General features: G+C 44.5%; 1 protein-coding gene across 1 annotated transcript in view; it reads left to right on the top strand.

The window, feature by feature from the left end:
- The window catches only part of ALK (ALK receptor tyrosine kinase), a 222582-nt gene extending 196709 nt beyond the window's left edge, over nt 1-25873 (top strand). The window contains exons 14-28 of the mRNA XM_057378195.1: nt 489-633; nt 1408-1590; nt 3050-3148; nt 3826-3978; nt 5232-5330; nt 6986-7172; nt 9359-9449; nt 10372-10436; nt 11335-11464; nt 17736-17833; nt 18859-18951; nt 20595-20696; nt 22148-22282; nt 22879-22969; nt 24256-25873. Of these exons, the coding sequence (XP_057234178.1) occupies nt 489-633; nt 1408-1590; nt 3050-3148; nt 3826-3978; nt 5232-5330; nt 6986-7172; nt 9359-9449; nt 10372-10436; nt 11335-11464; nt 17736-17833; nt 18859-18951; nt 20595-20696; nt 22148-22282; nt 22879-22969; nt 24256-24960 (2376 nt within the window). The 3' untranslated portion in view covers nt 24961-25873. The remainder of the gene's footprint in view (nt 1-488; nt 634-1407; nt 1591-3049; nt 3149-3825; nt 3979-5231; nt 5331-6985; nt 7173-9358; nt 9450-10371; nt 10437-11334; nt 11465-17735; nt 17834-18858; nt 18952-20594; nt 20697-22147; nt 22283-22878; nt 22970-24255) is intronic.
- The last annotated feature ends 367 nt before the right edge of the window (nt 25874-26240 follow it).

The raw sequence follows: 26240 nt of genomic DNA on the forward strand, positions 1-26240 counted from the left end.
TACATTTGGCCTCACAAGAAAAGTTGAGGATAGCCTGTCCATTTTCTGTTGGCAATCTTATTGCTATGGATCACTGATGTTTCCTGTCCTGTGCTAGCTGAGACAGTAATCATTCCAAACACTGGTGTCAGGCATTCCATTACCAGTGGAGACACTGTGCTGCACTGTACAGAGCAGTGCTCCGTGGCTGTTTCATTTGATAAGGGTCATCACATGGGACCTTAGAGGTTCTCTAATAGCCATCACCACGGTACAATACATAGAGCTGCTAACACTGCTGCTTCCTGTTGCAGAACTTGGTAGGACTAGTGATATTCATTAATTTTCTGGGTGTGGGTGCATAAATAATGCAATGGTAATATGCAGTGCTGAACAGCCCTAGATGCCTGCCTAGTGCATCTTTGCATGCAGTATCTGTGATGTGGCTGAACTTCCATTTGCATGTCTGACTCAGTTTGAACATTGCCTTTGTTTCTCAATTTGTTAAGATGGAGAACGGAGAGCCGGTCCCCTTGATAATTGCAGCAGGGGGTGGTGGCAGGGCCTACAGGGCCAAAACGGACACATTTCATCCAGAAAGACTGGAGAATGATTCCTCTATTCCAGGGTTGAATGGAAATTCAGGAGCTGCAGGTAAGGACAGTTTGTTCCTTTTAAGAAAATCTTTGTGAATATGTGGTATYCCCAGATTCTTCCTCACAAGAAGGTGACGCAAAACTCATGAAAGTTTCAGGGGGAACATAGAATTTTAACAGAAGCAAATAGAAGTTACCCATAGTGCTGGATCCTTGATGTAAATAAGGTTATCAGAGATGGCATAGCCATAGCAATGGCAATATTCTCCCARTATGTGTAGGACCTCTCAGAAACAAAGTGGTTTGATTTTTTTGATGTGGGAGTTTGCAGTACTGATGTGGCCATCCTGCTCCCTGCACTGATTTGTGCTGTGTGGACATACTCACAGTTTCCCTGGGTTATGCAGAAAGAGCATAATTGCACCTTGGCTAGAAGTCTCTGTGAAGAGACCTTGAACTGGGCAAGCAGTGAGCTGAAAGTGAGTCACTGGTGAGTATGTTGTTTAAAGAGCAGGGCTGGGATGTGTTTTCATAACCCTTTCACTAAATTCCTTTTGTTCTACTTTAGAACTGACATTGKTTTTTTTTTCTAAAGTATTTTTGGCAAAGAGAAGGGGAAGGCTCTGTAAACCAGAAATAAGTGGTTGKAGCATAGGTAGGGATATATTTTTACATTTTCCAGAGAAAATACTTGTCCTTGTATGAGAGTTGAAAAGAGGTGCAGATGATGACTTTCGTCTGAGGTATTTTGAATGGATGCAGATCCCTGCAGTGCTTTTTACACAAAAAAAAGTAACCCCCAGCTCTGCCTTTTCTCTTCTCTCAACTGCAGGTGGTGGAGGTGGCTGGAATGATAACACTTCCTTCCTGTGGTCAGGAAAATCCTTGCTGGAAGGTGCTACTGGAGGAAGATCCTGCCCCCAGGCCATGAAGAAGTGGGGGTGGGAGACAAGAGGGGGTTTCGGAGGGGGTGGAGGGGGGTGCTCCTCAGGTGGAGGAGGCGGAGGATATATAGGTAAAGTGGCTTCGTGTTCAAGGTGTCCCTTCCCCTCCTTTAGTGCTAATGATCAGCAAATGCTGATATGATTCTCCTGTAGCTAGAATATCTGACTGTTATGTACTAGTATGTCTGTGTGTTGCCTTTTTAGCACTAGGTGAATTTATGGCATTTAGTCTTTGAGCAAAGAGCCAAAGGTCAGGCTTTCAGCTGCAGCCCTGGCTTTGTTCTCTGCCAAATGTGACATTAAGATCCTGCTGCAGTTCCTGAGCTTTTCATGCTGGGGTGGCAGTSCTGGAGAAGGAGCAGCCATAGCTATATGCTCCCGCTGCCTGTGTTTGGAGAATTTTGGTCCTGGAGACTGGCAGCCAGGCTTTATGCCAGGACAAAGACACAACTTCTCCTCTGCCCAAATGTGTGGGTGGGCTTGGTCCTGCACAGGTGGTCTCTGGGGGCAGAGGCTCAGGCTGCCAGCCAGGACCCCTCTTAATATGACTTCAGTTAACAAGGAGCTAATTTCATGTGCCCCTGTGTCTCRGGGCAGCTGTCAGATGGCATTATGTTGATTACAACTGGTGTGGGCCAGATTCAAGGTCTCTACTAACCCAGAGTCTCCTGGGCCACACWGTTTCTGCAGCCATCTGCACTGTGGTGGACTCTTTAACTCCTGGTTCTCCACAGCTTAAATTAAATATATGGCAGACTAGAAATCTTGAGAGGAAGTAATGAGTTTAAATGATTAAGTGCATGTTTTGTACCAATGTTACTGTGTAATGCTTCTTTTTCCAACAGAATGACTCAAACAATGTTTTTATTTCACTGAAGACAGTTAAAGGGATAAAGTTATTTTGGGGTGGAGTGGGGGAATCTTTGCATGCTTGGAGTACAAAATATATAGCCCCTACTGTGTTTTTAATATTTGTTATTTATTGCCCATACTTTGCTTCTGGTATGTTCTACATGCTGAAGTACAAGTGAGCAATTCATAAATTCCTTCAGTCCCCACTCCTGGTGGACCACCCTCCTTTCAGGGTGCAAAAGAAGAGGAAAGGTATAGAATATTCACTCCCTCTGCTGACACAGTATGTACCTTAGTCAGCAAGAGTGCTAACTTAGCTTTGAGTACTGGTGCTCTCCAGTCTCTTGGCTACATAAATTTTAAGAAGGGCTTATATGTTTCATAGCATCCAAATGGTTAAAGATGAAATTTGTGCCTTAGTTTGCAACAATCTACCCAAAAAGAGCTAATAAATTGTCCCAGGTTTCTGTTATTAGTTYGAAGTTCTTGAGATAAAGTCCATTGGTTCATGCCACAACTCACTAAATATTCCCTATATATTAAATATTTTAATTTTTCTCTTTTCTCATTTGGATGCCTCCCTAAATATGCTGAATTCATGCATGTTGCCATGTTTGTCTGTTATATTTTACTGCCAATGAGCCTCAGTCTGTTAAGGTAACTTCTGGTTTGACATAGGTGGCAATGCTGCAGTGGACAATGACCCAGAGATGGATGGGGAGGATGGTGTGTCCTTTATTAATCCAATTGGTACTTTATACACTCCAGCACTTAAAGGTATTCWTATTGGTCAGAAGTCTTTTAGTGGGCTTATTTCCTTTTAAAGACAGTAGGACWTTTTACAACCTTTTGGGTACAGCTCAGTGTCATGAACATGAGGAGGCAGAAAGGTAGTGTRTGAATTACAGGGGAGAACAGACAGAAGTAGCAGGGAAAAAACAGGGAGACAGAACAACAAGGCTGTCAGGAAACACTCCCAACAGTACAGTCTACCATCCTACAGAAAAATTTTGGACAAGGAAAGTGATAACAGAACCTCACAGCTCAGATACTTYAGGAAAGAGACAAAACACCTGACTATTCACTAACAAGCAAGTTCCTTAGAGCATCCCTTGGCAAAACATCCAGGTGCTGCCCAGAAGTGCGCGGGAGTGATAAATACTGCCTCTCCAACCCGTGTTGCCCAGAAGTCAGTGTCTTTAATATGTTTGCAGTGTGTTCAGAAAACAACAAAAAAATCTACTTGTTAAAAAAAAATATTTGCTTTAGAATAGCCAGAAGTATTTTCAAATGCACATGCACTCTGGCCTGGTAGATTCAGACAGAAAGTTTTGAAAACAGTGCATTGTTTGAACTTGGAGGGCGTAAAGGCTGGGAAAGAAAAAGGTGAACCCCAGGGAATTATAAGAATGGTCTTTACAGTAATTAATTCAGCTTCTTCATCCACTCCCTAGTGACAGAGGGGCACGGAGAGGTGGACATTAGGCTGCACCTTAACTGCAGTCACTGTGAGATGGACGAGTGCCATGTTGATCTTGAGACTCAAAAAGTCATTTGCTTTTGTGAGCCAGGCACAGAGTTGGCTGAGGATGGAGTCTCTTGCATAGGTAAGTAGGTGTGGGGGGTACTGCTAACATGTGGAACAGAAAATGCACAGCCAAAAGCTGTACTTTGGGCTGTGAGACATCCTGAAAGTTTTATCTAACCTTTCTCAAACCTGACTTCAGTTGAACGTTACCTTCTTTCCTGCTGGTAAATGCTGCAGGGCTACTCTGCCAGAGTATAGCCGCATCAATGCTGAGGACTGGGGCACTGAGCAGCAGTGTTACTTTGCTCTACAGTATATGTTTGGCATACTGGGCAGATCTGAGCAGTCAGATTTTGTGCCTACTGGTGCTCACAGTCTGCTCTGAAATCCTGAAAGTTTCCTCACAGATTAAATTTTCCAGCTGAACTTAAATTCCAGCCAAGTTCTCTAAAGAACAAAAAAAAAAAAAAAAAAAAAAAAAAAAAAAAAATAAAAAAAATAAAAAAAAAACCCAACCCAAAACAAACAAAAAAAAACCTCACAAGATAAAAGAAAATATGATTCCTATGGATTTGGACATTTAAGGTAAAAGTTCAGAAACTGTAAGACATTCTGTGCAAGATTTCTCTGAGAAAAACTAAAGCTAATGCCTGTACTTGCCTTTCTGGCAAAACTAGGTGCTCAGAGCTCCATTACTAGGTTTGCTTCATATTCTTGTGCAGCAGTTAGAGCAGGTCACCCCAGGGGTTTGGGATCCTGCTTTCAGCTTTGTCACGGGCATGGAAAATTGTTGTGTTTTTGCCATTCTTGTCTGTAAGATGGGTAAAAAGCATGGTCATTTTGTCAGGGTGAAGTAACCTTAATAACGTGGTCGCACATGAGGATGCAGCTGCACCACACTGCTATCAGGTTTTTCTGCCTGGATTACRTGCATTTAGGAGATGATATATTGCAGTCCTCTTCCTGCTTTTGCTGTGATTTGGCATTGATAGCAGCACTTTAACCCTGACAATGTAATGTTCTTTCCACCTCCCCAACCTCCTGCCCCTGTGTTTTATGRTCTTGTTTTCATACCCAGGGAGGAGTTCACATGTTAATTCATTGATAGTGAACCATCTGCTTTAATGGYTTGATATTAACTGAGGAAAGTGAAACAATGAGGTATGAGAAGTCACAGGTCCTGAGAACTGGTCGTGCCAGAGATTGCTCCTACACTATAGGAGCAGCAGATGAGTAAATGAAAGGAAGAGCAGGAAAAAATTTGACTGCAAAAAAGTGGCTCCTGGAAGATAATTTCAAACATGTAATTCCTCCTTCTCCTTTCTGTTACAGCTGAGCCAGCAGTTCGTCTCCCTTTTTCCTTGGTCCTGTCTGTAGTGACTTCAGCATTGGTGGCTGCTCTAATTTTGGCTTTTTCAGGAATCATGATAGGTGAGTGTTTCTCTGCAAAAGATATTTTCATGAGGCCTGGGTCTGAGCCAGGGATAATTGGGCTCTGAGAGGCAAAAAGATTCAGGTTTTCAGCTACTACTGTATTTAATGACACCTTCTCACACACATCTTAACTTCAGATTGCTGTAGTTATTTCTAACCMCAGTGACCAGTTTGAGGAGGCTTCAGGTGCTGACTGCATCTGGAAAGAGACTTTGTTGTTTGTGTTTTACTGTGAAGCTGCTTTTGATTTTGTGAGATGTGGTGCTGTTTAATGCCTAAAACCTTCTTTATTTTTGTGCCTTTATACAGATTTCACCTCTTAATGTATGACACTTAAGCTTAAACTGTCACATAGTGCTACTTAGTAGGATGTGGGCGTTCTTGGTATTTTTATTTGAAATTCTAAAAGGTGTTTTTCACCTTTTCATGCTCTTATTTTAAACAATCRTTCACCTGCATTCGATGCAAGCAGAATAGATTTGAATCGATGAAAAGCAGTCAGGGATTCAAAYCACGGCTTTGCCACTTTTCTTTGTCCCCACTGTGTATGATCTGGGGGAGGACAGGGATGTACCTGGAGCAGGAAATTAGATTTGCACAGGAGTTATCAGTTGGACACACATGGTCCTACATCTATGATTTCTGTCCTGACAGTACCTTTTTACAATGACTAAATACTTCTCAGGAGTGGAAGAGTAATACTCTTTCCATCCAATGAGCCTATCATTTCCATCTCAGGAAAGAGCAACGATTTAAAAAATCAAAGCAAAGGCAATGAGGAGGAAAATGGAGGACTGGAAGGGTTTGTGGATAGGTCATTACATCCATCTGCCTTTGTGAGTGCATGTTTACCCCTTAAATTTTTCCCCTGAGCAACATCTGCTGGAGAAGATGCAATAACTATTACAGTCACAGTCTTTGGGCTCAATCCAGCTCCCACAGAAATCAATAGTGATTTAACCTGCTCATGATTGTCATCTTGCTTTGGAAAAAATCCTGCAGTATCGGTTACTATTTCAAGGAATATCCTCAGGATGTCTTCTTTCAAGGTGTGATTTTTAATGACATTGCAGAAGTATCAGTGAAGTGATGCAAGGAATATAACAGTGCCAAAAACTGACTTCAAATGTAGCCCTACTCTGTTGTTTAGAARCAGAGGAAGTTTGGAAAAATTAGTTATTTTTTGTGTACAATGTGTTAGTCTGAGAAAACAGCGTGGGCTATCCATTTTGAAGAACATGATGCAATAATTCATTTCAAACTTCAGTCACTTCTATTTAGGAAAGTTGGTTATGCCTCAGCCCCCTCATTTCAAACTGGACTTGTATTTGGAAAGCCTGGTTAAACTAAATAGAGCTGAACAAAAACATCAGAACTCTGAGATGTGAACTCTGAGATCTCCCCAAGAGGAATTTCTTTTACTTTTCCAGTCTACGAGCAAGCCTGTTTTTTCATAAAATATGTAAATCAAAGTTTTCCTGGACATCTTCAGATCCCATTTTCTATCTGTAATTACTTGACATGGAGAAATATGAGAGTGTCACTGTCTGKTTTGATTCCCTGACACCTGGCCACAGCACAGCAAACCCCAGAGAGAAGTGCTGTCCCAAAGGCAGTCTCTGTGTGTGGTTAACTGTGTTCTCCATGTTTAGTGTATCGCCGCAAGCACCAGGAGCTGCAAGCCATGCAGATGGAGCTGCAGAGCCCAGAATACAAACTGAGCAAGCTGCGYACCTCCACCATCATGACCGACTACAATCCCAACTACTGCTTTGCAGGAAAGACCACATCCATTAGTGACCTTAAAGAGGTGCCTCGAAAAAACATCTCCCTCATCCGGTAAATCCATCTTTACCTTCCCCATCCTTCACACTGCACACCCACGTATCCTGGCTCTCCTGGAGAGGTGTGCACGCACAGCTTTGTGCAGGCACRTGCAAATTCTGAAGCCCCTTTAGGCTCATACCTCCTTTTCATGAAATGTAAAGCTGCAGTAGTTAGGCTCATGTGGAGGGGACTAGATTTTGGCATTCACCTTGACCTTCCACAGGTGCTGTGTTCATTGCCTGAGACTGTGAGGAGAAGGGAATAGTCATCACCAGTAATTCAGATACATTTTTTATAGGCCATGCAGTGAATGGCCCATTGCCATGAGCTGATGAAATTCTGGGATGGCTGAGGCTTGYAGGAGGCTGTTTTAAATCTTTGATRGGATCTTTGGTAAAGACGATGATATCCTTAAGTGCAGTAACAAGGAAAGCAATGGGTTTGAAATTGCCAGACAGTATTAAAAAGACAGGAATATAAAGCCAGCAGGATAATCACATCTAGATGAGAACTTCTGGAAAGCATAAAAGCATCTACTAAGAAAATCTTGAAAAATCAGAGTTCTTACACACTGCTATGCTGCAGGATACTTGTGAGTGTGACATTACCCTGGTACCATGCAATTATACACAAAAAAACCAAGTGGAAGCAGGAAATATTGGAAAACTCTGAAGCTTAAGGTGCTAAAAGAGATGATGCTCAAAGCAGACTATGAAGTCTGCAATGTTTTGCTGTCTCTTATCTCCCCTTATCTGCACGTCTTGCTGGACTGCACCTGGAAGTTTCCAGTGTACCCTGTGCTCCTGCTTCCTTTGTCACTTGGACTTTGAAAGGATTTTTGAAGTGTGGCAAGTAAAGGATAGCAGAGGATACAGCTGGGATTGACAAGGGAAAGAAAAGTGGACTTTTTGGAAGGAGGGTGACTTTTAAGCTGTAGAGATCTGGTTTATCAGTTTGTAATAGGTTGGTCAGGCAGAGCCAAGAATGGTGTCTCAAGCTGATACCTACAAAATGTTATTAAACAAAGTGGCTGAGTCACAGGCAACATGAGTCCTCAGTGTGGTTTCACTACCCAGACAGGTCTCTATCCTGGCAAAACTACAGACAGAGCTTACACAACAGGAGAGCAGATTGCTCTTCCTTGTTCATATGGACACAGAGGGCAAACGCCCATGCAAAAGCAGTCCACTTGTACAGCAGAGAGCAAAATCCATGCAGCTTTCAACTCAGACGTTCCTCCAAGAGCAGAGTGCATGTTAGAGGAGAGAACTTTATTGTGAGTCTTTTACCCAGGCTGAGATGCAGGAATGCCTCTTAGAGGCTTGAAATATTACTGCCAAATGTGCAGCCCATGCAGGGTTAAGACAAACTCAGGATTTGGGATGCGGTATCATCCTCTGCCATATTTCACTGTGTCATTATGACAGGTTCCTGATGTAAAATAGCTATTGTTGTACCAGTTGACTTAATGTTAAGAGAGTGAGGACTGAATAGAGAGGTATGCAAAATCTGTATCACAAGGACATTGAACAGGGCCTAGTGTATGACTACTCTTATTCCTTCCTTTTTTTTCCTGCAATCTTATTCAAAATAAAACTGTAAGTTTTATAATATGATCAGTGCCAGAAACAATTCTCAGCACAAATTCCTAGAGCTGAGTGCTTTACAAAGCACTGTCATCACCATTTACTGGCTAAGGTACTTGCCCAGAATCACACAATAAATCAGGAAGTTACTTGGTTTAGCATCCAGGTCTTTTGAGAATCATTGTGCCTCMTAGTTTCTTGCTCAATGTTTTGCTTAATGGTGATGCAGACATATCGCGGAAACTGTTAATGTGTTTAGGGTGTGTAAACACCAAGACTTAAATCCTGTCTTTATTGGTCTGTTTTGGAGCACCCACCCCTGAGTACTGATACCAAAGACATAGATGAGTGCTCTCTGTTCCACACTGCAGTGCCAGCAGCTCGATTTCACTGGGGACTGTTCATTTCCAAATATTGCTTACCCKACCAATTAAATACATTGTAGGTCTGTGAAAGATCTCACCAAGGTCTGGTCCCCTGCATATTGTCAATATCCAGTTCTCCCTGTCACACTGCCGTAAAAATTGTGAGCCCATTCTGTGAGCTGTGTCCACAGTGTTRTAATGTGTGTTCTCTGTAGTAAAACCTTCTTGTCTTCTCTGGTCTGTCCAGGGGTTTGGGCCACGGAGCCTTTGGTGAGGTATATGAAGGTCAGGTGACAGGGATCCCCAGCGACCCCACTCCCTTGCAGGTGGCTGTGAAAGTAAGTGACAGTGTATGAGTTATCATGATGGTTTCATGCACCTTTCACCCAAGAGTCCCAATGCATTATAACAATGAAGATGAATGAAGCGTTGCTATAAGTACTGAAGGACATGGCTAGAAATGTTGCTGCTCTGTTTGCAACACTATAATCCATCCCAGCAGYGGTACAGCTTGCAGCATACGGGCATATCAGATTAATAAAAGAGGTCTGTTATAGCAAAGAGGCAAAGATTTCCCATAGAGMTCTGGTAGACTGCAGGAATGAGAACTAAATCCATCCACTGTCCATCCTCCCCATGCTACACCTGGTGTGGAAATCTGTCCAAAGTCTTGTGAGTCAGAGGCCTAGAGTCCACAATGCCAAAAGCCACTGCCACACGCATCAAAGACCCTGCAAGCAGGAGATGGCTGGTTTTCCAGGGATCTCACCACTCCTTTGCAGGATGGATATACATTGAATGTGAAGCTAAATCCTAAGAGAGCCTGGTAGAGTTCTCCAGACCTTCAGCAGCCTRGCTGGCTTGTGTTCTCCTAGAGGTTACATAGCAGCAGAATCCTGCTGCTGGTTAGACAACCCAGTCTTCCTGGAAGGTAGGGGCGTTGAGCTGCAGAATTCAGGAATGATGATCTCATTCCTCATCCTCTATACAGCAGAGTCCCAYATATTGATCACTTCCCTGTGCACTCTGGGTTACTTCCTTTGCTGGGAGGAGAATGACAGCAGTGCTGATGGGCCAGGTGTTGTGATATTTACCTTTCWACAGGCTTCACAGTCTAGTTTAGCAGTTCTTTAATGGTTACCTTAGAGTGAAGTTTCTGTTAGAGAAAGAAGGATTGCTGCAGACAGTGGTTAGTGACAGATGTTCTACATCTGTACATTGAAGTGCCTTCTCCTTGTCAACCTGTTCTTTCTTTTCCAGACATTGCCAGAAGTGTGTTCAGAGCAAGATGAACTCGACTTCCTCATGGAAGCTCTCATTATTAGGTGTGTATGAATCACATGAACACCACTTGTGAAGACTTGCAAAGCCAAAAAATATAAAGAAAAAGGTTTCTTTATACGTTGTGTCCTCACAGTACATCTGTTCTGTAGTTYTAGCATTTATCACAAAGAGAATAGGCATTAACATCCTTTTCTGTTCTTACAAAGGAAGGGACACCAAATTGTCAAATTGTCAAAATTTTCAAAATTATCCACACAGGTTTTCATTAGCCAAAGTGAAAAACTTAAGGCCCAGATTTTAGAATTGATAATAGGATTTTTTGGTATCTCTTAGAGATGAGAACATACCTTAGGAATTTGGGTTTGACTAGTCAAAGCTAACAGTTGGCATTGACTTTATGCTGCTGTCATGTGATGTGTCAGTGTYTGAATCCCAGAATCCATGGAATTACTTTCCCATCACATTTGAGAGAYAGAGAAATAAGGAGGTATTAGAGACTAGACCTTGAGAAACATCCCCTTCAAGACACATCCCCGTGTCAGTATGTGATTTGGAACAAGGTGCCCTAACCCAGCTTCTGCTTCTTGGATGGGGAAAATTAGGAGCAGACTTTTCTCTGTTATCAGACGTGTTCTGCTTCCTATGCCCCACAAGTCTTGCCATAGCCCAAAAAAAGGCAGAGAATARGAAGGGGAAGAGCAGCCAAAAGCTACTGCTTCCCCACCTCTGTCTGTCCCCACAGAGTGTAGACAGACACAGAAWGCAGGAGTAGTGCTTTTGCTTTATCTAGTTTCCCTGCCTTTGAGATTTGTTACTTTCTGGGGGAAAGAAAAGAACCAAAACCAAAACATTCCCTGCTGCAGAAAGGTTTGAATCTTTTCGGCTATTGTGCTTTTTGGATCAAAGTTGCTCCACAAGTGAGTGTCTCTGTCTCCACAGCAAATTCAACCACCAGAATATTGTGCGCTGTATCGGGGTGAGCTTGCAGGCCCTGCCCCGTTTCATCCTGCTGGAGCTCATGGCTGGAGGAGACCTGAAATCCTTCCTGAGGGAGACACGGCCTAGACCGGTAAGGAAAGATGAAATTRTATTTTATTCAGAGCTGCTGCCACAAGGCAAACGCTTACCTAGAAAAGAGCTGATCTACACAGATACTATTTCCCAGCATTTTAGATGGTCACAAAAGTTCTGTTGCTCTAACACCATCGTGGAAGCAGGAACCAGGTGGATAGGGAACAGATTATGCAGATGTGCCTCATCCATAGACTTTGCTGGATAGCATTGCGGATATGACCTAAAGAAAGACCAAAATCAAAGTCTAAAACAATAGAAGTTAAACTCAACTCTTCTTCCTACCAGCTGGGGACAGGCTGGGGGGGGGAATCATTGAGCTAGTAATATTAAAAAAAAATTAATCCATTATTTAAGCTGCTGATCACATGCATTTCTGTGGATATCTGTCATTTCACATTTGACATAGGCAAGGAGACAATTCGACCTGGAGCTGTTGACTTAATAGAAAATATCTTTAGTCCAGAGTTTTAAAGATTTTTCCCCACTGAAATCAGCATCAATAGGAAAAGACAGCTAGAAATGTGTAAGAAATAAATTATGACTTCTAAAGAGAACTCCATATTTCAGAAGAATAAAGTTTTCTCTGAGTTGCCGGGTCAGAAAGCCACACAGATACTGCTGAAGTTTAAGACCAGGGCCCAGCTTCATACTTTTTCTCTAAGTTTGACTGAGGACAAAGTGCTGCATTTTATCAGTAAAAGAGMGACACAAATTTCCTCTAACACAATCAGTGAGATTCTTCCTTGAGGCATCTGGAAAAAAAMCAGCTTTTTATTTATTTCCATGCAGTATGGTTTTCAGACATATAAAATGRTCTGTGAGACTCAGAAGCTCTGCAGTCTTGAATAGGTTGCAAAAAAGAGGCTCCTGCCTGGATAAGGAGGCTGAACACCCAGAAAGGAAAGTCTGAAATCTGAGCAAGCAGATTTTATACAAACAGGCTGAACTTGTGATCGGTGAATGGGGAAGTTCATGTTTTGCAACACAGGCTCCACTCTCACCTAATGCAGTGAAAAATGGCACAAGCAAGATATGCTGCAATGCGAGTACTTTGTTTAAAACTGCCAGGCTGTGCTAGATGTGTGAAGGGGCAGGTGAAACAGGATGGTGTTTGGGTCCTTAGAGAAGCCACTCAGTGATGGTACAGATCTTGCTTGTGAGGAAGCACCAAGAACACTAGTCCTGCATTGCAAGATTATTTACCTACTTGCAGTAAAATGAGCCAGCAGCTTTTCTAGATGAAAAGCCCTTAATCTTGACAGGATACAGTCATGGGAGCCTTATCTGAGGAGGTTCTTTCTGTTTGGCCCTACCCCAGTCATGAGTTCTTCCTTGCCAGGGCTTCTGTTCCCAAGTCAGAAAGCCCAAGTCAGAAGAGGCTGATGGTTCACTCCTTTGCTTCCTTAGTATTTCTCTTTCTGCCTTCACAATCATTGCTTCCATTCCTCCTCTTTCCTGACCTGTCTGGGGTTACCTGAGACTGACCATAACAATTACCACACACAAGCTCTGCTYCTGTCAGTTTGAAGATTCTCCCTGGTGTCTGCATTTAACTTGCTCCCTCGCAGCAGTGAAGCAGACCTTGGATTGATGCCTCTGTGTTCTGCTCAGTCCCATGTTTTCAACATTTTGGGAAAGCTGAGCTTCAAATGCAGATGGGTAGTTGTGAAAAACAGTTTCCATTCCCTGTTTAACAGCTGGGTGAACGGGGATAGCCTGACTGTGTGCAGACACAGATCCACATGATTTTGCTCCGTTCTAATACCTTCTTTCCCCTTGCCTTGCCCTGTTTCTGCAACCATCCCATGTGGTGTCTGTCTGGCAAGAATGATGGGGTAATTCATTACCTGGCTGCTGGGGCAGCTTCTGTGGGACCAATGGCACCTGTGAGTGCTGAGAAATCAGTATCTGRTGTGTTTTTGACTGCTGGCTCACAAACTACGAGGCACGGAGACTATGACTGATGAGAGATGAGATGTGTGCAGGGCACTGTGCTCTGTGAAGTATGAGATCGGCCCTGGAAGTGGATTTTCCCTCTGCATACGCTTGAGGTGTGACAGAGTCTCTGTACATAACACATAGCCCTGTGGCTCAGGGCTACTGGATATATCTTTGCACTGCTCTTAATGAACCTGAGCTGCTTTGCTCCTCCTACTGCTCATTCAGGGAAGACAGGCATAAGGTAGGAATAGCAGGCTGGGTGTTGAGCTTTTCAGGCCCATTAAAGGAAGGGAAAGATAAGAAGTGCAGAGTAAACAGGCTTTGATGAGCTCTGCTTCCAAAAAGAATTAATTGAACACACAAGCCTTATCTGACTGGGTGGCAGAGGTGCATTGCTCACTCTGCAGCAAGCACCATATGAATTACTGCCCTTACCCTTTTCTTTCCACTTTTGCATTTTCCAGCTAATTTCTTTTACTACCTTTTCTTCCCTACCTACTTTTGTTTTCAGCCTAATTACAAAAAAGGGATTTACATGTTTGGTCTCTACCTTCATCCTCCAGTTGCTCTTTGCACTCCTTTGCCAGTWACATCAAATTCACATGCTAGTTTTTGACAGACTAAATAGAGGTGTGAAAGACATTAACTTGGCACTAATTCCAAGACTTAAGGAAAAAGATAGCACCATGCTAGAGAGACCACCAATTGCCTTGTTTGGCTTGCCACTGGCCAGCYACAACCGGTGTGACTTGCAGCATGCTGCCATGCACTTAGACACTGAAAAGCAGGAAAGGGAGCAGAGGGAATGATGAGGGAAAAGGGGGTTTTAGGGCATTGCAAGGGAAATGAAATGGAAAGCTAAAGCAATTGCAGGAGGTATCAGAACATGGGATCTAATTTCATGAGAGATGGAGATGCCAGCACKATTGCATGTTGTTATCTGTGCTCTTTGTGTAAACAATGAAGTTTCAGTTCAGCCAATGTGTAATGATTTCTTGGACTCTAAGCAAGAATGATCATATCTCCATCCAGTATCACTGATACAACACAGTGACTCCTGTAGAATATGTCAATTTATGCCACCTAGATCTACTCCATAAGGCTCAGATTCACCCTTCCTCATGGGTTTACAGCCCTGAAGGATTTTTCTGTTCCATTCCTAATAGAGTTTCACATCTATTACAGGATTACACCTTCCCCCTCATCTGAGGAAAGGCAGCCTGGTAGATTCAGAGATGCCCGGAATCAGAGCCTTCGCTCATTGTGAGCATTGCAGAATTGTCCATTCTGGGAGATTCAGTGCTGATCTTTCTCACACACAGCACAGCACACAAAGCACAGCTCTGAGAGAAATCGTATATGGGTAAATTATTCTTCTCCTTTGTGCTGTGCAGCCTTTTGCACAGAGCAGTGATTACACTGAACAATACACAGAATTTCATTCACCTTTAGCAAGATTCAGCCTCACCTGGGAGGTGTCACACCAGTGTTTCCAGCATGCCCACTGCCCTGAGCAGCAGAGCRTTGCAGCTGGCATCATCCATTCATCTGGGGAGCAAAAGCTGTAAAGCGAATCCTTTGGTGTTTCTCAAGGCTGCCCCCTTGCAAAATTAATCCCAAATCTCCATTTTTCAAACAAATTACATGGCTAAATTGTCCTTGGCTGGGCAGTCACATCTGTTTTAAGATTGTATTTAGCCAAATAAAAGGTGGAAGGAATTCATACAAGGAGGGAAAGGAAAGCAAAAAAAAACCCATAAAGGGAAAAAGAGAAAAAAGCCATGCAGCTCAAAGCAGCTTGTGGCTTCAGCCTACTGACTGCTTTGCAGTATAGCTGGAGTCTGAAATCGATTGTAGAGTAAAGAATTGGGCTTTTTGCTCAGTTTTCACTTCAGGCTTCTGACCCTTGCTCAGAAGAGMAGGGAATGGGTAGATTGAGATATTAATTTCCCCTTGGTTATGCCCTGCAAGGGTGTCTCGGTTYGAGACAATGTTTTCAGAGAAAAACGTTACAGGGTAAATGTTTGATAATTTTTTTCTCACCAATATGAAACAGGAGTTTGGGTGAATGTGAAGAGRAAAATAGTTTATTAACAAAACAAGGTGCTTACAGGACATAGATTAAAGAAACTGAGTAACTGAGTTAGATATTCAAAACTCAGGAACACCCTCCACCCCCTCCTCCCGCACAGCCGCTCGGCACCTGGTGTGGAGAAAGATGGCGTGGCTTCTGTCTCCAGGAAGAAAAAAGAAACAAAAGAAAAAGTCTACATGGCCCCTCGGGCAACAGTGGAAAACTTGGTGGTAGTCTTCTCTTCATTGTGGATGAAACAGAGGGCTCCGTGTGCTTTTTCTTTGGTTGGCTTGGCTTCTCTGGAGTCCGGGAYRAGAYGGAGCAGYGCCYGCAGMTTGTCCCTGCCGGCCCCCTGGCTGGTCRGCGCTTTCCTCCTGGTTCTCGGACCGCAGSCCGCCGATCCRCTYCARAAAATCACAGGAGTCATAGAAGGGGTGGYAGTTYAGGGAGAGCTGTTTGCCCAAGCTAACAAACCCRAGCTAGCYAAGCSRCAACAAYGTAACTCCCCTGCAGGCAGSGAGCAGAACTCCCRCAGYGCCRAGCTGAGCTCCAAAAGCCCCTGGCAGCGTGGCAGCCCCGGCTTTGAACAGCCCGCGCTGCCTTCCCAGCCTCCCCTGCCCCTTCTTCCGAGTYRCATTTAAAAGCACAAACACCTTTTAAGCATACAGACAGAATATAAGAATAGAGTGTTATCATAAAATCAACCTAAGACAAAGGGAAAAAGAAGACATGTGCATTCTTTCTTACTGTAGTAGCCATCTTGTGTAGCTGGTGAGTCACTTTAGCTCACAGAGGTAAAAGAGATTATTCCCCTTCTCCACAAAATGGTGGGGAAAGAGCTGCTTTATGCAGAAAACAGTTATTCTGTAAAGAGGAAAGTTGGGCGATGCAGTCCAGTGYTTTAAAGAATCAGTTAAGTATGTAAATGCAATGAACTGTACTGTGTAAATAATAAAGTGTATGCAGGTGGTACAAGATCACACTTTGGTTTATGTCCCTGCATTGAACAAAACAGGCAGTGAAATTTGTTCACAGAGAGATGCAGCATTTTTCAATTATTTCATTAGTCAAGTATTGAAACCAGGGTTTTTTTCTAATTTCTTAAGATGTTTTTTAATTTTGCCAGCCAGTGCCCACTGTTTAATTACTGGCTGTTGCAGAGCCTGGACTTATTTCCAGTCCCAGTTTGCAGTGGTTTAGATCAGGTGGGACACCCATCACAGCACTGCATCCTTCTGGAGACACATTTGATTATAACAGATGGGCTAGAGAGCCAGCAGTCCCTGTCACTGGAGAAGCTATGCTGGTTTGTGCAGTGGTGGGAGAGCCCCAAGGGGCAGTTGTGCCTTTTGGGGACTGGGCAGCATGGCTGGTGTCGTAAGAGAGAGCTAAGGAGTGTGAAAAGCTTGTTTGGTCACGTTACTATGTCTAATAAAAAATTAGCTATCAAATGGTTGCTGTGGCATGAGCAGTCACTGCCACYGAGTTGTTTCTCATCACTCTGCTGGCAGCAGCGCTTTCCTCCTTCCCCACAGGACTGGCCACAGGGATCACCGATTCTCACCACAGGCATCACTGACTCACACCTCAGGGCAGCAGCTGATGGTTTGGCTTCAGGGGCTGAGAAGCACCAGAGCGAATCCTGCCCTTTCCACTAAAGCATCTGGCTCCTCCTGGCAAGGGCTGTGGACTTCATCAGAGGGGCAGGAACAAGGAGTTGGCAGCTTTAGTCTTCCATAGCCATTGGCTACACAAAACTGTGTCAGTGCTCTAAGGGGCAAGATAAAACCTACACAGATGTGGAGGAGGGAAAGAGCAAATGTGACTCATGCCATTATACAAAATGTCATTCTCATGGTTCAAGGTGACTTTAGAGAGGAGCTGGCAATAATACAAAGAACAGTGAAGAACAGTTCAGGCTACAGATCTCAAAAATTGTGCTGAAAATTCAGAAGAATGTGTCATGAGAACTGGGGGAAATTCTTACAAAGGCATCCCAATGGAGCTGCAAAGTCAGATCCAGAGGATTCTGTCTGTTGTGATTCTATCTCTGAGATGGGTATGATGTTGTGTCTGCACATCCCTTCCACACAGTAGATGGATATGAACTGTCCCTTGTGCATTTCCTGAATCCCTTTGTGTATTGGCATCGGAGGGATGTCACTTGCTGGACAGCTCCCAGCACTGTATCATTGACGAAATCACACCATCTTCCTGTTTTAACCCATGTGTGTCTCTTCTCTTTTGCTAGAATCAGCCCTCCTCCCTTTCCATGCTGGACTTGCTCCACGTGGCCCGTGACATTGCCTGTGGGTGTCAGTACCTGGAGGAGAACCACTTCATTCACAGGTAGGTGAGCACAGGCTCGTCATGCCCTGCTCCACATGTTTATGTCCTGCTGCACTCTAGTGGCTGGATTCATTTAAACATGGGAGACAAAACCAGAATCAGAAGCAATAAAGAGAGGAGCTGCTATAAATCAGGCTGGCAAAGGGCTGTAGTTTTGCCAAAGATCCTGAGCCTGTTCTCAGGGCCTGCACTTTTTACAGCCCATTTGGCTACTCTGCCAATGGACACAATCTTGTGACAGAAGTCTTTTAAGCTCTCCCTGTCATTAATTTTATTTAGTGCCTGTCTGCTCATTTTGGAAGCCTTTTCTTCTCCCTCTCGAAGAACACCTGTAAAAGCACAGCCAGAAGGGCAACATCTGGTGATCRTTGCTCCTGCAAAACAGGATGTTTGGCAAGCATCTAGAATCCTGCCTGTCGAGTAGAGATGAGAGGTGGCTGTTCACAGCTCTGAGAGTTGCCCACACCTCGTACCATTGTGTTATTCAGACCTCAAGGTTTACTCAGCCCAGCAGAGGTGGAGCTTGGAGCTTGGAGCTTACACAGATTCAGGCCCACAGCTTCAGTGTTGAGAGAAACACCTGCACATTGTTGCTCTCCCTGTTTCTGACAGTACAACAGCCTTTTGACAGCACTTGAACAAGCACAGTAGGAACASAGCAGTGGATCATTCCCCAGACAGCTTGATGTTGGGACTGAAATCAGCTGCTCTTCTTGCACTCCTTAGAGACATAAAAATAGCTCCTGGCATGAAGGGAGGCTCACAGGAGGCCCACCCTTTCAACTGCAAGATGTTATATGATGTTTAAAGAGGAAATGTAGCAGAATAAAACTGTTCCTGTTGTGGGGATAGACTGGAATTGGGGACATTGCAGTTATCCATAAACACTGGCTTTTCTGGCTGTTCTAAGTTCTCTGCAGCTAAGGAAAGTGGGTMCTATTTTTTGTTTGCTTTTTGACTTCCAAAATTGTTACATGATTTAGTAGCTCTTCTCTTTCTGTTTCTTTTCTTCCCTTCCCTTTTAGGGATATCGCTGCCAGGAACTGTCTCCTTACCTGYCGAGGGCCTGGGAGAGTGGCTAAGATTGGAGACTTTGGAATGGCCCGGGATATATACAGGTATCAGTGCCAAGCCCAGGGTACTTGCAAGTGGAAGCTCAAATGAGGGAGGAGCAGTGTTTGTGCAGGTTCTTGTGCTGCTCTCTGTAACCCTAGAGAGGTGAGAGTGGAGAGATCCCACCCTGGTGAATCCCAGCTGATGCCTTTCTGATGTTTGCCTTAAACTGTGATCTGGACACTTTTCCCACTCCTGACAGCTCTCTCCTGGGCAGTGAAGTATAATGGTCACGGAAGGTGTTTTTCCTCCCTCTTAGACTCTGTCCTCCATTTCCTTTCTTTACATTCTCCACAGTGAATGGCATTGATTGTCCTTTTGTTTTGTGATCCCAAATCATTCTGAGTTTAATCTCGCTCCTTGGTGCTACCGTGCACCTTTGGTTTGGTGTCATCAGTAAATCTCCTCAATTTACTGCAGCTAAAGGARGAAGGTGCAGAGGAAGGTCAGGAAAATGTAATCATCCAAACTGGAATTCAGCCAGGACACAGGGTTAACTACCTCTGCTCTTGCAAGAAGTGCCAGAAAATCTTTAATGACCATAAGCAGTCAGGGCTGCAGTTTGATRTCTCATCTTCCATAGAGCACTTCTAGAAGTGCAGCACCATATCCTGCTGTGCTGAGGAATTGATTTGCTCTGACTTGGAAGAAGGAATGCCTTGTGCTCAGTCACCTGCACTGTTTATTCCAGTGCCTTGCCTTCTTTTTTCCCGCCTGGGGATTCTCCTGTGCAATTACTAAGCCATGTTTGGCTCTGCTTGGCTTGAGATCTGACAGTATCACAGCCTGAGGTGRTGCAAACAGAGTGCTACCTTCAAAAACTCAAGTGCATCAGAGCTGCTTGAGTTTTCTACCTCCACAAAGAGTGGAGGGAAAAAACTGCCCCACTGTCAAATGGGGCTGCTGGGACAAAGTAGCATCTGTCACCCTCACACAAGCAGCAGAAGCAAGGGCCAAGATGAACACTTTGGTGCTGAGCTTTCAAAGGTGTCTTTGAAGTCTGCACATGTTTCTTTGTGCAAGAATGCCCTTTGAGTGCTCAGGTAGTGTAGTTGTGATCAGTGACACCAACTTGCATGCGCACCCTTCTGCGACTGTCAGAAAGGGATTTGGGGTTTGTGGGTTTTGTTTTAAATGACAGTGACTCTAAAGGACTGTTATAATTCCTGTCTCAGAGGCATTTTTGTGCTACTGTCCCAGCTCTAATGGCCCAGGCATCTTCCTCAAGCCCCTTGTTCTTACAAAGAAGTTTGGATGTTACTCCAGTGCTTTAGACTGATAATATATGGTTTTTTTGGTGGGAATGCTCAAGATCACCATATGTGAGGACAGGTGAGGAGATCTTGCTGTTGTTGAAAAAGGCAGGGAGAGCTCTGCCAGCCACAGTTACTGTGTTAGTAAGTCCCTAGGAGGATAACTGGTTCACCAGATCAAGCCTGAAGTGATGTAGATTAAACAGCAATTGCATTGTTTGCTCTTTTCCACTACTTTTATGAGAAGAAACGGATCATTTCAGCACTTAGGCTATTCTGTCTAAACTAATCTTTCCTCTGGCTCATAATTTTAATCTTTGTAACTTTTAAAATTCCATATTAATGGCATTTTCTGAATTCTTGGCTGACTTTTTTGTTTTGTTTGTTCTTTGCAGAGCCAGCTACTATCGTAAGGGAGGGTGTGCAATGTTGCCTGTCAAATGGATGCCTCCTGAGGCTTTCATGGAAGGGATATTTACATCAAAAACAGACACATGGTGCGCTTCCTTTCCTCTTCTGTCCAGTCTGTGTTGTAAAACCCTTTTGCAAACCATAAATATTTTACAAAAAACACATGTTCTTATTCACTTCTCACATACTAAATAGGCAAGCTGGGTTTTTCAGAGCCAGTGTTGGAGGGAAYAGAAAGGTCAGCCCTGTGCAGAGATGGGTGCTGCAGGGCAGGGAAAGGAGATCAAAGCAGACACAGGTGCTGCTCCAGGGAGGAAAGCATTAGTCCCACACTGAGGAAAGCAGCACAGAAGGCTGCAGGCAGAATCCATCCTGCCATCCATTCTACCCTAGAAAGGGTTTTGCCCTTCTTCTGGCCTACAACTGCACTGAGAGCTCCTGAGTGGCCAGAGGCAGAGAGGAAAATTGAGTGAGCAGTGTCGCTGTTGGCCAGACAGCCGACACAAAATAACAGACACAAAGACACACATATACACACACAAAAAGTAACCCCTTTATTCTGGGACAGGCCTCTTTTATCCACTTTAGCAACCAGTGCATACATTTGTGTCAAACTTACATTGGTCAGTGAGACTGTCACTTTCTACTCATCAGCATAGGATTGGTAGGTTTGCAAAASCTACAGTATTAGTAATGTTTATAATTGTAAGCCACCTGCATTATCAATTCTACATTCCAATCTTCTTTTTCTCAAGACAGCCAAGGACGTGGCATTTTATTCCCATGCAGGCTGTTAACACTCCCTACAAGCAGGAGGCAAGGGCTCAGGGGATGTGTGGAGGGGCAAGGGGCTGGTGGCCAGGACACAGCTCCTGAGCAAGCCCCAGCAGAGCAGGAGTGAGGTCCACACCCTTGTAGAGATGAGCTCTGCCTGCCTCAGCACCAAGCAAAGAGGTTTCCCACTGCTGCACATCTCTCTAMAATTTTAACCAAGGAGGTTGTGATTTCCAAGCCACTGACTGGGTGAATGTTTTGGAGGGCGTCCTGTCCCAGCTACTGTCCCCAGGGCTTTGTGGGCTGCAGCACCCGGGCCCAGGGCTGGGTTTGCCAGGGAGGGCTTTTATTGTACCCTGAGTGACAGGTGAGGCCTGTGGGTTTCAGAGCATCAGCGGGGATTCAYTGGCATGTTATTTCATGCAGCATAGCTAATTCCAGAGGAACAGTATGCCTCAGGTCCTGTGTCCAGCAGCAGGCAGTGTCTCAGAAAAGGATAACCCAATTTTCATTTTTGTTACCTCTAGCTGAGCAGTGCTGGATACAAGAGCAAAGCAACCAGATTTACCTACCTGGCATCACAGGCTGCACTYACCTAACAGCAACTACGAGTACTTGTTAAAAGTTTCAAAGTTCCCTGTTACAACTGTGCAGCTTATTTATGCTTGGTGTTGATCAGCTGYCTGATCAAAGAACAATGATGTATTGAACCCAGTCCACAGTCCTGATCCTTTACTTTGTTTTTCTTTGCTACTCTACTCAGGTCCTTTGGCGTGTTGCTGTGGGAGATATTCTCTTTGGGATACATGCCCTACCCTAGCAAAAGCAACCAGGAGGTTCTGGAGTTTGTCACCAATGGAGGAAGGATGGATCCGCCTAAAAACTGCCCGGGCCCTGTGTATGAGATTTTAACTTTGATATATTAATGCAACTAAGTTTCTGTATCAAATGTTTTTTCTATAGTATAAAGTTAATGACTTTTAAGATTGATCTAATCATGGCTAATCTGCCTTATTAAACTTTAGTGCCAGTGATTTCTCTAATATTTAATTTTTCTGTTGTTTTGGAGAATAATTCAGGGTCCTTCTAAGAAGTCTTGGCCACTGTTTGTTTGGTCAAAGATGATTATTTCCATATACCACAATATTGTGGATACCACGGTATTTCCACATCTTAGGAAGCTGTTAGCTTCAATGTGTAAGACTGTTCACAGGCAGAAGAACCCGGGCTCCTTTTTCTATAGCCCTGCTATAGAGCATTGCCCAAGGAATTTCAGGTGGATGAATTATTTCTCTGAAGTGGATTTCACCCCACTGGTGGTCACATTTTAGTCTTTACCAGTGCATCAGTTGTCCAACTCCAGGGAAAGCAGAGAACTCCCATTTGTTAGAAGCAAGAGTGGTGATGAATGTTTATGATTCCTAAGCTGTCATGAGTAGCTGTCACATCCCACAGGATCTGCCATTCATGAACATCTCCTGTTCTGCCTTCCAGCTATCGCATTATGACCCAGTGTTGGCAGCACCAGCCTGAGGACCGGCCAAACTTTGCCATAATCTTGGAAAGGATTGAGTACTGCACTCAGGTATCAGTGTTCGTTGGTCTTGGATGAGAGGGTGGAGAGGGTTCTTCTTGAGCTGTCTAGACTAACCAGGACACGAGATGAGGAGGCAGCATTGCAGCACTGCAGTCAGCAGTCCAGGGAGACTGATGTCAGCCTGGAACCCTTGGCTGGGAGATTCACTTCACCAGGTGCTTGATCCTTCTTGTCTTTCACTGCTGAAAGGCACAGGCTTTACAAAGAGCACACCTGTAGCTCTGCTTCTGCTTATAAAGGCACAGATTCCAACAAGCAAAAGAGCAAACACAGGCCAGCAGCTGCAGTCCTTTCATGTGCGTCATCCCAGTCCTTCCATCCCTAAGACACAGTCACTCTGAACAGAAATGGTCCTGGCTCAGAGCACCCTTTGCAGGTGGTTTTAGCAGCTGCTGGCAATTTTTTTAATGTGACAGCATTGGAGGAGGCAGGTGAAGATGGCCAGGCTAAAGGAATGGGAATTCTTAGGCTGAGGAACAGGGAAAAGACATGCCTGGCTTTCCAGGCCAAAATCTGATTTACTTATTTTTTACCAACAGTTTAGTTTGTGAAGAATTTACAATTTGGAAAATGTTCTTCTGCCTGCATCAGCGCAGGCTCCTTGTATGGACTTACTGTTATTTTCCTGAGTCAGTTCACTTTGCCTTGCAGTTCAGGAAGCTTGATCTGTTTTTTATGTGTGTTTGGATCCAGGGGCTGGGAGGCATTTTTTTCTGCTATCTGTAGCTTGCCATGGGATCTAGCAATAAGTAAAGGTTGCCAAGATCAGTGCATTTTCTCTCAGTTTAATTTTCAAAACTGCTTAAATAGCTCAGAACCACAGTCCCTATGGATTCAGACTTCAAGGGGTCTGCCAGTATTGTCTTCTCTCTGCATTCCMATTTCTCTTTTTCTGTGTGGAGGCAATATTTTCATGGCTTCAGCTTTCTCAATATAAACTGATAGTGTTATGAACTCCAAGATTATATAGATTCCAAAAAACATTCCCACAGGAAATTTCGTTGGACATAAAAAATGCTTTTCATTGGTTTTGTGCCTCTGCTGTTCTATGGTGAGTTTAAGAGTTTAAAAGTTTAACTCTTTTTTTTTAAAGAGTGGATTTTAAGGATATCCCCTTGTATCCCACACTTAACTTCATTTTGCCTGCATCCCCTCCTCATGGGATGTGGGTAGTGGGAAGGATGTGCTGTGATCATGGCATGCCAGCTGCCAGATATGTCGTTCAGTGTGTGGTGGCTGCAGACTTTGAGACATTCCCATTGTTCCCTCCGCAGGATCCCGATGTCATCAACACCGCCTTGCCGGTGGAATACGGCCCATCAGCTGAGGAGGAGGAGAAGGTGGCCATGCACCCCGATGATCCAGAAGGAATTCCCCCTCTCTTGGTCTCAACACACCAAGACAGAAAGGATGATAAGCAAACCCTGCCATCTCCACCACCCCTGCCRTCAGCCGTCGCTGCTGGAAAATCTCTAGGGAAAGTGGGAGCCTTGGAACAGCCAGTGCCAGGGAAGGTGCAGTCAGCCTCAGCGGGGGGACACATCAACATGGCCTAYGCCCAGTCCAATCCCCCTTCTGAGCTGCACAAAAGCCGGGGCTCCAGAAACAAGCCCACCAATCTCTGGAATCCAACCTACGGCTCCTGGTTTGCGGAGAAGCAATCCAGCAAAAACAGTTCTCTGCTGGAGAAGGAGAGGCCCGAGAGGGAGAATTTGGGACAGGAAGGAAACTGTACTGTGGGGCCCAACATTGTGACTGGCAGGCTGCCAGGCTCCTCCCTGCTCTTAGAGCCATCTTCCCTAACTGCAAGCGTTAAAGAAGTGCCTCTCTTTAGGCTCCGCCACTTCCCCTGTGGGAATGTCAACTATGGATACCAACAGCAGGGCTTACCCTTGGAAAACTCCACTCCACCTTGCGCCAGCAGTTACGAGGAGCCCGTCCTTAGAAACAAGAGCCACATAACCCAGCAGGGGCCCTGAGAGCCCTCAACCCWCTCTTGACTTTTCCCCCTGTGGCCCCTGAGCCTTGAAGAGATGTCCTGTTACCCGACACACCGCGAGCAAGGCATCTGACAGCATCACCTCCTATTTTGTGCAAACTTGCTCCAAAAGTGCCACCCTTGACACTGTAACTTCTACTAACCTGGGAGGCTTCAAACCACCAGAGGCCCAGTAGAGTCAAAGGAACAAGGGGGAGTGCAGGGAACTGTTGTTAACTGCAAGGCCCAGCTGCTGTTGCATCAGCTCATCMGCATGGTTGTCGTCATGCCCTTCCCGTAAGCTTTTCCCAGTTGTGCGTCCTCTGCTTCCGTGTCAAGCCGCGGCTCACTGCCATGAGTGTTTCATGTCTGGGCTTTTCTGTGCCAAACCCTGTCGTTGCTGTGGAAGACTTGGAGATCTCCTGCTGCTGGCAGAGTTGTAGTGGGTTTGGGAAGAGTGTCCTCTTTCCAAACCAAAAAAAAAAATACGACAGTGCTGGATGGTGAAACGATGGCACATTCTATAGTCATGTTCCAGCTACAATCCAGTCTGCGAAAGTCCTTGATTGCACAGTGGTTATGGGGATGCTGGCAGGGCAATGGAAAGACCTTGGTCACACTGCATCACTTGAAAGGGAGAGGAGAGCAAGCAGAGGATGGGTGTAGATGCTGTGAGGCGTATGGGGGGGTGGGCATGGTTTGGCTGGGGTTTTCTTTATTTTGTTTTTGTTTACCTAAGCTTAAGCGCCAGAACCAAGTAAAGCCCTTTAAATTCCTTCTGTCCTACAAAAGTAGGAATGCCCTTCATCAGGAATTTGTGAGCGTCAAGTGGAATCAAGGTGAAGCTTTAAAGGACCATGATCATGAGAGAGACTTTGACCATGCCCTGAAAATGGACAGCCACCTGTCTCAGAGGTTTGAAATATCCTTTGACATATCCTGTACGAACAACACCATAAAGGCAGACAACTGCATCGTGCCACTGTCTGGAAGCCAGATACTGTCTGTATTGGAAGGGTTTACAGCCCTTGTTCCTTCAACAAAATATATGTATGRTAGTGGTTTAAGGACAAACACTCCATTGACTCACTTTGTACACCCCGTGCATGAAAAATATTCCAGTTAAGTGTATTGTCAAAACATAGATGTAGGAAATAATTCATGTGTAAAGATGTGCATTAGTAACTTCAGCTTAGGGTTGGGAGGAGCTGTTTTAGCATGAACACTATCCAAAAAAGGGGTGCTTATTTCCATAGAAATGGGAGTACTGGACCATCAGCA

The sequence above is a fragment of the Malurus melanocephalus genome, unplaced genomic scaffold (assembly GCF_030028575.1).
Source record: "Malurus melanocephalus ecotype Western Australia unplaced genomic scaffold, MMel_1.1 scaffold_345, whole genome shotgun sequence".
Lineage (NCBI taxonomy): Eukaryota > Metazoa > Chordata > Aves > Passeriformes > Maluridae > Malurus > Malurus melanocephalus.